Source organism: Sorghum bicolor, chromosome 3 (assembly GCF_000003195.3).
Source record: "Sorghum bicolor cultivar BTx623 chromosome 3, Sorghum_bicolor_NCBIv3, whole genome shotgun sequence".
Taxonomy (NCBI): domain Eukaryota; kingdom Viridiplantae; phylum Streptophyta; class Magnoliopsida; order Poales; family Poaceae; genus Sorghum; species Sorghum bicolor.
In genome coordinates, this window is record NC_012872.2 from 1,595,532 (window position 1) to 1,609,786 (window position 14,255).

Genomic DNA, 14,255 nt, shown 5'->3' on the forward strand with positions numbered 1-14,255 from the left:
TCAAATAAAATGGGAAATACTGTGATTCCATTGCACGTAGCATTAACATCCACAACACAAATGTTCCAAATAAGAAAAAAAAAACAGAACACCTACAACCATCTTTGCATATCTTGGCGTACATCTATCTGACTATCTGTGCATATATATCTGGGAGTACCATGATGCCTTGCTAGATCTATACAGAAAAAGACCCCACAGGCTAGCTAGCTGCAGGATGCAGCTGCAAGCCTGTAATGCCGATCGTGCACGTGCTCTTCTTTCATTACTGAAAGCCTGTTCAACAACACTGCACCGCCACTGTTTTCTACACACGATCTTATCGGAGCCATGTGCAAACGCTTCGTGCTTCGATCATGCACAGAGTCCACCAGCGGCAATCTTGCAGGGGGTGGCTGCTAGGTAGCCAGTAGCCCTCACCAGATGTTTATTGGAACTGAAAAATCTTGAAAAGAACGCAAATTCTGATACACATCGTGTTTCAGGTTACAAACCGAAGACGGCACCACAATCTTTTCTCAGCGACGACGAACGCTGTTCCGTGTTTCCGACTGCAGATTTGGGTGTCATGTTTTATCAGGAAGGAACAGAGGGGACGGAGGATTCCAGTGATGAGCTCAGCTCCTTCACAGCTTCAGCTCCAGGTCGACGCCGTCAGAGGCGTCGGCCTTGATCTCGCTCAGCGGTCTCTCGCAGCGAACTGGGCCAACCGGCATGAAGCTGTAGAACGGCCGCGATGACGACGACGACGACGACGCTGAAGCGCTCCCATGCTGTTAGAAAAGGTTAGGTTAGTCCGTGACCGTGAGAACGTCACACACGCACAGGGAGCCACAGATTTGGGCAGAAGATGGCAAGACAAACTCCACTTGGGCCTTGTTTAGTTCACCTAAAAAGCAAAAAGTTTTCAAGATTCCCCGTCACATCGAATCTTGCGGCACATGCATGAAGCATTAAATATAGACGAAAGCAAAAACTAATTACACAGTTTAGCTGGAAATCGCGAGACGAATCTTTTGATCCTAGTTAGTCCATAATTGGATAATATTTATCACAAACAAACGAAAGTGCTACAGTACCGAAATCCGAAATCTTTTCGGAACTAAACAAGGCCTTGCCTGAGACTGCATGACGCCGAAGTCGCCGAACTCCGGGAGGTGGATCGGGGGGAGCGCAGGAGGCTGCTGCGACTTCATGCGTGGCGTGGGCTGTGCGTTCAAGGTAAGGTAGGCAGCCTCGCTGTCCTTGCTGCTCTTGCAGTGCCCAAACTCCGATGGCCAGTCTGAATAACTCGCATTCGAGCTGCAGAACAGAGATTTTTTTTTAACTAAAGTTAGGTTGATTATAATGTTCAGAACATTGAAACATGTGAATTAGGCCTAGAAATTTAACCTGAGATAGTTTGAGGCTCTGAACTCGTATCTGCTCAGGTCAGGACAGACATCAGGCAAGCCGGCGGCGGCCTCTCTCGTCGTCCTGGGGGCGAAAGGCGCTTTGCCCATCGTCGTCCGGAAGGCAGTCGTGTTGAGGCCCTCGAACATGAAGGGCCAGGATCGATCCACGCCGGCCGCCTCCTACACTCTGGCCAATCCACACTTAGCAGCAACGCAAGAACATTTTCACTGCACACAGTATTACTAATTCTGAAGCCTCAAGGAAAGCGTGTACCCTCTCGTCGTCGGCCGGCGCCGGCGCCGCCGCGCTGCTCCTGCAAACGCTGCTGCTGCTGCTGCTGTACATTTGGTTTGAAGGGGGCTCCGTTGGGTGGCTCGACGACGCCGTCAGCGACAAGCCCGTGCTCACCTGCCCATGCCACTGATGCCTCGTCAATCAACTCTGAAAGGTAGACAGCACGCATGGCCATGGCCGTCTGAACTCTGAAGAAGAGAAGGAGAGGCACTCGTACCGATGGAAGTGAAGGCTGCGAGCACAGGCTCCTCTTGTACAGATTCTTCATGGGGTCCGCGGACGACGGGTCCCAGAGCACCGGCGGGTAGCCGCAGTGCACGCCGCCGCCGTCCGCGCCGGGCCTCGGCAGGGCGCTGAGCGACAGCGGCGGCGGTGGAGGAGGAGGGTGCATCGGGAGGAGGTGGCCGAGCCCACCGCCTGCGCCGCCGAGGTGCGCGGCCCCCGACACCGACATGGCGGTGGCGGCTCCCTCCATCTTCTTCTGCTCCTCCATCCGGAGCTTCTCGAGCTGCGCCACGCCGAGGCCGCGCTGCGGGGCCTTGTTGACCTTGCTCTTCTTCGACGGCCGCGACACGCCGGTGGCCGCGCCCGCGCCGGCGCGGGCGCCGAACCTCGGCAGCTGCTGCTGGTGGTGGTGGTGGTGGTTGCCGCTGCTCTGCTCATGCACCATCTCTCGTTGCGTCTAACCACCGGGCGATCGACAACCGGTGGAGGCGAGGGTTCGTTGGTGCGTGTGGGTCTTGGATGATCCGCCGGCTTGCCCGGCCGTCACGAAACGAGAAAAGGATGCGACGAACAAATGCAGGATGGTGTGCGTGGAGCTCCCCGCTCCATGGACTCAAGAGAGCGGATCAGTGACCACGCACAGAAATCGATCAATGAACAACAGGCAGAAGGAGGAACAGTGTTCTGTGCTTGGTGTGGACAGAGCGATCAGACACCTGTATGAGTTGAGATCAAGAACGGGAAATGCATCAACAAGTACAGAAACGGAGGCCAGCGACAGCTCAACTCAAAGACGTATGGGGCGAGCGAGCAACAAACCCAGAGAAGGCAGCAGCCACCGATTTCGGTCGATTCCCTGCTGGTGCCACGATCGAGCTGCGAGAGAGAGGAGGAGGAAGAAGAAGAAGAAGACGCGGAGGAAGGATGAGCACATGGCCGCAGGCGCGGAGCACGGTTGTTGCAGGCCACCAAATCGATCGAGGACCGGCCTGTGGCTGGATCAGGGGAGCGCACGAGCAGTGGTATTTATAGGAGTAGTGGTCGGAGTGCGCGCGCGAGTGGACGAGTGGTGGTGGTCTGTGATGATCAGTCAGTGATGAGGCGGGCCGGGGGCGCGGCCGATCGAGCGGTTTTCCGGCAGTGGCAGGGGCAGGCCCGGGAGACTAGGGGCCGGAGCGTCGGGGAGAGATCTTCTAGAAGCGAAGCTGGGGAGGATCTTCGAATCTTTTGACTCCCTCCGTCACCCCGGCCGGCAATCCCGCCGCCGTGATCCTCGCTGCATGCACTCTGCGCTCCCGGCCGGTTCTCTCGCGTCACATACGGTCGGGAGGAGCCACCGTGCAGTGCCGGCATGCGAGATGGCTGGACTCGAGTTGCCCGTGGAAACTGTCAGCAGTCTGCATGGTGGACATGCACCACCAGTCAGTAACATACTAACACACGATGGATGCGTGCCTATCTTAGCAGCCGTGTTTTACGAGGACCTAGGATATTATATTTTATAACATGTGATTCTTATACGTTTACACAACGTGGAACATGGAAACAGAAATAGAAAACGTGGATCATGTTCCTCTTTCTAGGCTACTGTGTCTACTAAGAAAAACTTAGTATAAAAACAAGTTTTTCTAAATTATCTACTGTGTCTACTAAGGCCTTCTTTAGTTCCTCACTCAAAAACTTTTCATCCATCACACCGAATCTTTAGACATATGCATGGATCACTAAATGTACACTAAAACAAAAACTAATTGCACAGTTTGGTTGTAAATCGCGAGATGAATCTTTTAAGCCTAATTAGCCCATGATTAGTCATAACTGCTACAGTAACCACATGTGCTAATGACGAATTCATTAGGCTTAATAAGTTTGTCTCATAGTTTCCAGGTGAGCTATGTAATTTGTTTTTTTATTAGTCTATGTTTAGTACTTCACATATATGCTAACATATTTGATGTGACATCCAAAAAAAATTTTATCTTAGAAATAAACAAGGCCTAACAAAAACTTAGATATACATAGTGCTAGTACACAACTGACTGCTCATCACAGACTTCGCCTACTCTAAATTATAAAAACAAGTTTTTCTAAGTATCTAAACATGATGTATATCTAAATATATAACAAAAGTTATAAATCTAGAAATATGAAAACGTCTTATAATTTAGAATAGAGTGAGTAGCTACCTATGGTACCTGGATGAGCACAAGATCAACTTTCATTGTGGATGCATGTAGGCTTTTAGAGTGTGGTGTTAGGTTTTTGATTGCTTCACTTCGGTGGAGTTTCTCTTATCATCTTGGACATTAGGACTGGCTTCCTGGTTTTTTTAGTGTGATTTTGTAATAATTGGTCTATTCTTCCTCCTAGAGAAACGATGAAGGCAGAATTTGTTCCAATACCTAAAAATCCTAGTATTACTATAGGCTCGTTTTAATCAGCATGAGTGAGGAACTTGCTGAGGAATCCATGGTCAGTACATGACCCGTGACATGCTACAACAACCATAGTTTCCTGAAAAATAACAGGAAAAAAAACCAGAAAAACTACGTGAACTGCACAAGCACAAGGGAGAAGGGACTACCTTGGGGTTCACTAGGTAGGAATCATAGGCAGAGCTATCTAAGTAGACATACGGTCCATGAAGCACACTAAAGTTTAGTACCGTAAATGTTAAATTATAGTAGATGACCTCTCTAAAATCATAAAAATTATATATGTATTACTCTATAATTTAGTTTTATATTTAAAATAGACCAATCTTACTTTAGATCTTAGCTACGTCGTTGGTAGGAATCCAACAAATTAAGAAAAACAACCGAAACCCCTCGCTCCACACGTAATCTATACCTAATATTTAATCATGAAAATTTCAGTCTGCCACTTTTTCATCCGTCCAATTTTTCATCCGTCCAATCTTCTCTATAAACGAATCCTGCACCAAAAGCGGGCACCCGATAGCGCCACGTCACCCGCTTACTCTCCAGCCGTTGGATCGACCGTTCACGCGATCGGGTCCATCCGATACAGGTCGTAGCGGGTCTCTCACCCGTCAACGGTGGTCCCGAACGGTTGCGGATCCTCGCGAACCCGCTCGCAGTCTCGCACGCTATTCCCGCACATCCTTCCTCTCCTCCCAGTGCGGCAGGCCAGCGGCCCCATCGCGGGCAGGGTGCGGGCGCTGCGGCCGCGGCGCTCCCGGCCATCCCGGCGCAGGTGGGTCCCCAGAGACCTCGGCGACCCTGGCGGCCGTGCCGCGGTCGTGGCCGCTGCAGCTGGGCCTGTATGCATAGCAATCAGGCCACGGCCTACCTCCTGCCGAGCCACGGTCGGCCCTGGGAACATGCGGGCCCGGTGCAGCTCGCTGGCCGGCCAGGAACCGCCGCCGTGGCCATCCCCGGGCGGAACCAGCCGCCGAGAAGGCGAGCTTCGAGGCGGTCGCCCCGCCCTCGCTGGCCCTCATGCCATCGCGGAGCAAGGAGCTGTGCGTCAGCAGCAGCCGGTGCTGGATGAAGCGAAGATGGGAGGAGAAGGCGAGCAGCGTCAGCTGCAGGGCAAGAGCAAGCGCCAGGCCTGACTTGTTCTCTCCTGTGCTTGTAGCCATGGACTGGCAGGAGTGCACGTACGTTTCTTTCCTCCCTCTCATTCTGCCCGAGCGTGCCAAAAAGTGCTCCAATTTCTCGGTTGAATTGGTATAGCCTTAGCTTTGACCTGTGCCACCGCTGCCTACTGATTCACGGGGAGAAATAATCTCCCCTTTTCACTAGCTGATTGAGCTACTTTGCTTGCTGATCAGTAGATCAGAAACCAACGTCTACTCGAATGGAAGCAAAATTACCGTTGTCCACTGAATTTTATACTGGGCAACACTGGGAATTTGAGTAAAATGTAGTACTGACATCTACGAACAGTGGTCCATGGAAAATAAGGAGTGAATAACTTGTGTAATCTACTGATGAGTATTTCTTGGCAGCCACAACAGATGCTGGTTTGCATTGGTTAAGGCTGGATTTTGTAGGGCCCAGGCTGTAAATGATTATTATATATGTCACCCAAAACACCTGTAAGCAACTAGAACTATATTCAATAAATGTTGATATGTACTCGCAATAGGCAAGGCTTATAAATCTGACCATGTGGACTCTGATCAGAATTCAAAGTGTAGATAAAAGGTCACTGCTCCCTGCTTTATAGTTATAGGTGACTGCTGAGTACTGGGTTACGCATGAGTTTTGATTAAAAAAACTTCCCAAACAGTATCTTCGGTGAATAGCTTGCTAGACTTACTTGCTTAACGTTTCATAGAAGTTCATTCATCAAAAATTTACCTAATTATACCCCTGTTTCTACAGCAAATTGCAAAGAGATTTATTTGCAGACTATAAAATCTACATGAACTGTATGATGCATAGATCTTTCTCTTGGCCTCAGTACTAGACTTCGTTTCTTTTTGTTTGCCCCTTGTGACATTGTAAATATGATTTCAGTGTGTTTTTTCCTCCACTTTAGTTAATATGGTTATTGTCCGCTGTTTCCTTTACTAATGCTTGGCATTGCATATATTGTGCTACATTAAGTATGTTCAGTTTACAAATCCTTGAAGATAAACCTGATCTTTCACGGTGGACTCTGAAGTACGAGGTCCTTGGGTGGGATGTAGAATTTTCTTGGCTTGCACGTAACATGACAGTAAGTATCTACTTTTACAAGGCTGCTATCAGTTTAGATATGAACATCATTGACATTACTCACGTGTCAGCCTATTAAAACCATAAAACCAATTGGCAATCTCTCCAAGGTCTTCCTAGTAGGTAAGTATTACAGAATCTGCGGCTATTGCATACATAAATTAGAGAAAGGTTAGGTAATAGAGATATAGATATAGATTTGATAGTTTTTTTTCTCCCGTTGCAACGCACGGGCATTTTTGCTAGTAAATAAACAATCAATCAATAACCTCGTCATCGCCAAAAACACTGTAACACCGAAGAGATGGAACGCAAAGGCCGGTCATGGTACTACGTGTTGGTCCATATATTCACCCATCAGTAGTAAAGCAAATGCAAAGCATGGCAGAGGCCAAACCAAACCAAACCAAACCAAACCAAAGGGACACCTAACCTAACCTAACCTTGTCGGTCCCCCCTGGCCTGCTGCCAAGGTTTCTATACAGAGTGCACAATAATGCGGTGCAGCAGTGGCCCGGTTTCCACATCCGGCGAGTGCGCGCTGCGACCGGCCGAATTCGAAACAGTTTCGGGGAGCCAGGACAAAGCGCACGAGCTTTTCGTCCATCATCGCACACAGAGAGGCGACCCAACCCAACCCAACCCGGCGGCCGGGCGAGGCGATCTCCGGTGATTTGGACGCGCGCTCCCAACGCGATCTCGTCCACGTTTCCGGCAACGCGCGCGGCTCCCTTTCCGCGCCCCGTTTCGGCTTCTGGCTCCATCTCCAGGCCCCGCCCGCCGCGCCCAGCGATCGGGGGATCTCGATCGGATCCTTTGGATGACCGAACCCCTGCCCCGGCCAGCTGCGTGCACGAGGTCCATGTGAGCGACCTACCTCCTCCGCTCCATGGATTCACCGCGCGCATCGTAGGATCCGCGCGAGATTATCCATTGGGCGGGGGCAGATCCATGGCTCGCGACCGAGCAACGCCGCTTGTTGTTGTTCCACACGTAGTACTTGCACCCCTAGCTAGCCGCGTCATGCATGTCTACGCATGCCTACTGTGCCTAGTACGTATGCATGCGCATGCATGCAGCCTGTTGCTTCCATGCATGTTAATTGGAGTAGTTCTCTGAATCTAGCGAGCCAGCAAATGGCCTGCTGCTGTGGTCGATCGGCGCCGACGTCCGGAGAGCAAATGGCCTGAATTGGAGAAATCTCGGTCGCGGGGAGCTAGGGCAGTTTTCCGCACTTCTTTTCGTGGCGTCGCTCGGGGGTTCCGTGTGCTGGTGGAGAGGTGGTTAATTTGGCTCAAATGCAACGCATTTGGTGCGTGCGTGTTGTGTACCTGGACAAGTTATTTCTGGCACGATCGTGTGGCTAGCTAGCAAGCTAGTGGGTTAACCTATGGGGAGAGGAGATGGGTCGATATGTGGCGTGTATGTGGTCCAAGTCCTTATAGGCAAGGTGGCTAGTTTGTCATGTGTGTATGGTCCAGGTCCAGGTAGTTGCGCGATGACACAAAGGGTTGTCGTCCCCTTTTCCCATGATAAACTAGGAGTAGTACTGTTGTTTGTGAGAGTAGTAGTACTAAAAATTCACCAATGAGTTGGTATAGTATGCATGCATCATATTTGCGTCCGCCGTCCAATTACAGCTGGACAGCTCATCAGATATTCACATGCCTATATTTTTCACCAAAAAAAAAGTATATATACATACATATATAGCTCGTTGAGGTTATCTGCTAGCTGGTGATGGATATATAGGCGTATTTTTAACCAGCCAAGGAGAATCCGCATGCTAAGTTGAGACAATTTAAGAAGCAGCATGCATGGTGCACTCGTCCATCCAGCTGCTCACAGTAAAGTAGTATAGCTTTTTTCATTCTCAAGCATGCATGTGCAAAGAGCAACCACGCACGTCGTACATCGGTTAAGATCTTGCCGGGATTTCAACACAGGCATACCATTTCAGCGGGACACGTACGTACACACCACCTCGCATGTCCTTGTCCATATCATGTCACACAACTTACCTAGGGCCGATGATCGAGCTAGCACATCCTACGTACGTCTCTGCTGCTGCATCTATCTATCCAGGCGAGCTGAGGGCGGCCGAGATCGTCGTAGTAGGGCGGAATTACACGTACTAGCTAGCTAGTGGTGGTGGTAGCAGGCAAGAGTAGCTCCTATCTTTCGGAGCCGTACGTATGGCACATCAGCAGCAGCAGCAGCACCACCACCACCGGCCCCTCCTTCGTCTCCCTCTCTCGTGTAGTGTCACAATGTATCTAACAACCATATCTTTCTCGTGTCCACCTCAGGACCGGCCACAAGAGGGAAAGATCGCGGTGGTGCTTCCCTGCTAGCTGCTAGACCACGACGGATCGGATGATCTCGTCGTCGCTCGGTGCCCATCCATGCGTGCATCCATCGGCGCCGTCCGGGGACCGCGCCGGGCCGGGCCAGCCGTCGTCGTCCTCTCCCCCCGGCCGGCCGGTGGGCGGTGGGCGGTGCAGGTGCGGCGATTTAGCCCGTGGATATATAGAGGGACGGGGCGCAGGACCACTCCGAAAGCTGGGGTGCCCAGTTGGAGCTTCCAGAGAGATTCACCAAGATTGGCTGCTGACTCGATCCTCCGCGATCCACTGCTGCTATGGCCATTGGCCATTGGCCAGGCCAGCTACGTACGGCAGAGTAGCTTCTTGCATGCATGCGATGCTGTCCTAGTCCTAGCTAGCGGCTGGGCCACTTGGCCAGCTAGCTAGTAGCCGGCCGGCCCCAGCGGGCAGCGGCTTGGGGCCATGCGTGGCGTGGGGACGTTTACGTGTCCTGCTTCCCCAGCTAGCATGCATATAGTCCCATGTCGTGTGTCACCGCAGCCGGCCAGTACGTACGGTGCCCCCCAACATGGCAACATGGCCGGATCCATCTCGTGTGATCGCGTCGTTCGCACACGGATACGCTAGCTTCACGTACGATTCGGTACCGACAGGTCCTCCGTCTCAACGTTTGTTGAAAAGTCGTCGACACCTTTCTAGTTAATATAATCTTGCTTAAATATAGATTCTATATACAAGGATATATATTAACCTTGTTGCGGGACTCTCTTCGAAATAAAATTGTTGCGTATGAGTTAAATCGTCTAAATATGTTTTTACATATATTTTTATCAAAATTGGTTGCATTAAGATATTGGAACTTATTGAGATGACAAAACTATTAGTGAAAGATGATGTGAACAACTAGTGGAAGATGACGTGGATGATTAGCTCTGCACACACATTTTGTGGTCCTTGATTGTTTCCCCTGCAGGGCAGCTTCTATGCCTGGGTTGGGTTGGGACGGTGGGACTGGGAAGGCTATGCTGTCACTGTATGCCCAATCCTGGCAAACTGAAAGGGACCCCCTGGATGATGACGATGGTCCTGCTCCAGCCGTTGGATCGATTGGATCCCCTCAGTCCTACCACTACCACGTCCCTCCCAATGCATTTGGTTCGGTTGCTTTGCTCTCTCTCTCTCCACCACGAGTGCTTGTTTCCGTACAGGACGCATGCAATGCAACGCAATGGAGGAGGACTCAAAAAGTAGTAGTAGCTGCCACAGAAAAGTCAGAACCCAGCAAGGGCTTTTTGCATGGTGGGCAGGCTCTGGAAAGGAACTCGAACTCGTCAGCAAGACGACCTCCTTGGCCCAGCCCACTATCATTATGGTCGTACCATGCCCTGTACTGAGGCCGGCCCGTATCATCCGTTGTCCGTGCAGCGTTGCTAGCTCTAGCAGAAGGCATCGGGCCTGCCACGGAAACTGAGCCCAAGTAACGGCCGGCAGCGCTCTCCTAGCAGTACTCTACGACTCTCCTAGCAAGGTCGTTGAGTTGAAGCTAGCCGTGATGGGATCTGATTCCGGGTGGGCCGCCGCTCGTTTACGCGCGGTACCTGATACCGGCCCACCCAATGCAAGCAAGCGTAGACTAATGAGAGACCGGTTAACGCTCTCTGTGATGGGAGCCAAACAGAGCGATGCATCGGCCAAGGGATGAAGACGAAGTAACTGCTGTCGAATCATGTGGCGTGCACTCGCCGCGTCCGCGCGCGCGGATTCCCGTGGCCCGGCACGCCCTCGTGCTCTCGATCGATCGAGCCTGAGAGTGAGAGAGCATCGTCATCCTGGGAAGTGGGAGCGGAAGCTACGAAAGCTCCTCTCGTCTCATCATCATCATCATGCCGTCGTTCGGTCGGGTACAGGTCCGGATCGCGCCGGGTGTGATGTGTTAGATGAAACAAACTTAGCATAAACATGTAGCTAGACGTGTGGTACAAGATTATTTTATTAATTAACTTAACTTCATGCAGAAATTAGATCTTAGGTACTTTGACCAGAGCTTAGTCTCTGTCCCAAGCTAATTAATCTTCATCAGGGGCTTCACACGACGCTCCAACATGATGAATGAAGAATTTAAAGTAGAACCACAGCCGCACATTTAAAGGTATGCTCGAGAATAGATTGGGGCATCACGCTCCTGCAAACGAGGTGTGTATGGCATGCTTAATGAACCGTTTTGAATTTGATGTGCTTGGTCTCTTGTTATGGTGCCATGGCTTCAGAGTTGACGCCGATTACTGCAGAGGCTTACCTAACACATTAGAGAAATTTATTACTTGTGTGTATCAAAGTTACCAACTTACCATGTTAGCTGAGAGCACAGTCTAAAACATGATATGGATATTTCCTTGCTTTATCGATCTGTACCGACTACCGAGTAGGAAGAAATCGACCAGGGCAACACATCGATCGGCTACTCTGCTACGCCTACGGACCCTATCATATCCATTTATTCCGTCCGTGCCCTTCTTTCTTATCCTCATCGTAACCTCCCACGAGGATCATGGCCATGTAAAGACGGAATGTTTCTCGTACCGTGCAACAACAAACAGTGCCGAGCGCGCGGTTGTGAGTTGTGACCTGACACAATGTGCTGATTTCAGACAGGGTGCAGTTCGTTCTACCTATGGTTTACGGATCATTCTCATCTTCTGCCTTATCACCATGTAACACGAATCTTCAGGTACAATGTACTCCACCAACAGTCTCAGTCTGGCATGTGCAGATACGTCCGTGCGGTGGATATATATGGCGAGGCATTCCCGTTTCGTCGGGGAAGAAGCAAGAGACGCCAAATCAAAGAGGCCCGCCGGTCGCTTATCCACAGTGGAAACTAGAAAAAAAAAAAAAAAGAGGAGGAGAGTGTGCGAACTACAAAGCAGAGAGAGCATGATCCACAAGGCAGCGACGACCGAACAGGGCAATGCCAAGTGGAATCTCCCGCTGCAGCAAGCGATTCGATAGGAGCAACAAAGGCGGTTGCGAGCGCCACCTCTGAGGGAACAGCAGCAGCGTCTCCATCCACAGCTAGCGCATCTCGCCGGTCGCCGCCGCGGCCTGGATGTATCCTGCACAGCTGCACTGTTGTGGTGAGATACGCCACGCGACACGGGACACCCGATCGAGCCACGGTTTCTCCGGCAATTTATCTATGCTGGATCCAGTTTATGAAAGCCTATGATCGCCTATTGCGCACAACACTAACAAAAGATATTGGAGTGTTTAATTGTTCGTGTTACATTGATGTATTCAGTGGACTACTAGGTTCCAAGCAGCCTCGCAGGACAGAGCATCCGAGAATGTGGGAATTGAGGCTTCAAATGTGCACCTGCTTTAGATCTTCTTAACTGAAAAATTTTCAGTCCGGCAAAGCCACTTTGTTGAGCAGTTTGATATGGTCGAGGATTTTCTACACCAAAGCTTGTTTGCTTTTAGCCGTTTTTTTTTCCTTAAAAAACAGGGGTGTTCGGTTACCTCGTGTTTTTTTTCCCCAATTGGAAGCTGCTGGGAGTTTCCTATTTGCCAAAATCTCGAAACAACCACCAAGCAACTTTTTGCAGCGTATGCGCGGTGTATACCAGGAATAGTAGCACAACAACACTGCTCCGCTGTCCAAAATTAAAAGTTATTCTCGTTTCTTGAGGAGTTATTTTTGTTTAATTTTGACCAATTATATATACAAAAATATTAACATTTATAATACATAACTAATATCATTAAATAAATCGTTTGAAGATATAAATATTATATGTAATTTTACAGATCTAATTAAAATTGACAAAGTTTGATCTACACGTCTCGAGCTCGCGATCACCTGATCGATCACAACATTTGATGGGGATATAGGAACGCAATCCTACGGTTTATCATCATCACGGTGACAAAAGGAGAAAAGCTCGGCTAAAGTTGTGCTTTCCAAGATGCTATATGCTACACGATCATCTCCATGCATATTAATCAGGGCATCAACTTGCATAACCAAGGATCACCCAGCTGCACGGTTAGGAACCTATACTGTACCATACGGGACGAAGAACAGACAACAAAAACAAAAACAAACCCGAGGAACTTTTCTTTGGCCTGAACGGAAACTCTCCCCTCCCCACCCCCCACCCTCCTCCATCCATCCCAAATTATAAAACATTTTATTTTTTCCATCCAAAATTTGATCACTCGTCTTATTAAAAAATATATATTTAAATATAGTTAAATTTAAATTATTTTTTAAGAACTTTTATTAATAAACAAACTCACGACAAAAGAAGTGATATTTTACATAAATTTTTGAATAAGACAGATAGACAAACTTGGTGTTAAAAAAGTTAAATGTTTTATAATCAGAGGCGAAGCCACGTTGAGGTTACCTGGTGCACAGGCACCATGGTAAAAAATATTTTGCTATTGAATGACCTTATTTTCACCATATATTTTAATAAAGTTGTGTAAGTTACTTAATCAGTGCACCAGGGTTCATTTTCATGTAGCTTCGCCCCTGCTTATAATTAGGATGGATTGAGTAATATATATGATAAAGTTTCAGTTTCGGAAGAAACAGGCCCACACTGTTGGATTGCTGGAACAAACCTAGGCAGCATCACAGGATACGAATCCGTGACCCATACGAAGCGGCCATACCGCGCCCTTCAATTTGCTCCGCTAGGTTTTTTTTGTTCCCAAAAGCTTGCCACTCTCTGCTCACCTCCGTCAGCACGAAACTGCTAGCTGCAACCCAACCCAATCCAGTGCTCCTCAACGCTCAAACAGAAAGGGCACAAGCTAGTTATGTGAGGTATTTCTTTCTCTCTCTTTTTTTTGTCAAAAAAAAAAAGAAACAGAGGCTGAACTGACCGTCATAGGTGCGGACCCCTGCGCAAGTGCCCCAACCTATTGTTCTGCCTACACCATCGACCCATGCGTGCACTAGACACCAAACCAGGAACACACCAACGCAAAGCGCCATTGAGTTCGTACGACGTGTGTCTATGTAAAAAAACTTTGTTTTTTTTTCTCTAAATTTATGGGAATAGCTATGGTACTGCCGTTTGCTTATTTGATTTTTTTAGTGTCAAACATTAGTCGTTAAATCAATATCTAATGTTTCTTCTAAACCTAGACTGTTGTCCCCGTCTACCCCTCGCCTTCTCCGGCTTTGATAATGTTCTCGTTGCCAAGCTGCTCGCCATTGTCTCTTGCCACGCAAATCATTGCCCCTAGCATGCTTGTTGCCCCGTCCCAACCCTTCCATCCGTTGTCCACCCCCGCCCAGGGCCGACAGCTCTCT

At 49.3% G+C, this 14,255-nt stretch overlaps 1 protein-coding gene across 1 annotated transcript; it reads right to left on the bottom strand.

Annotated features, from left to right (window-relative positions):
* LOC8079518 lies at positions 1–2,995 on the bottom strand. Its single transcript, XM_021455838.1, has 6 exons — positions 2,734–2,995; positions 1,907–2,630; positions 1,669–1,815; positions 1,393–1,574; positions 1,119–1,302; positions 1–773 (listed from the first exon to the last, which is right to left on the bottom strand). Exons 2-6 carry the CDS (start codon positions 2,357–2,359, stop codon positions 627–629), a joined length of 1,113 nt encoding a protein of 370 aa, XP_021311513.1. The 5' UTR covers positions 2,360–2,630; positions 2,734–2,995; the 3' UTR covers positions 1–626.

Coding starts and splice junctions, on each gene's coding strand:
- LOC8079518 (XM_021455838.1), bottom strand. CDS start 2,359: ATGGTGCATGAGCAGAGCAGCGGCAACCACCACCACCACCACCAGCAG. Junction 1,816..1,906: donor CGCAGCCTTCACTTCCATCG/GTACGAGTGCCT, acceptor ACGAGGCATCAG/TGGCATGGGCAGGTGAGCAC. Junction 1,303..1,392: donor AGAGCCTCAAACTATCTCAG/GTTAAATTTCTA, acceptor TCTGTTCTGCAG/CTCGAATGCGAGTTATTCAG.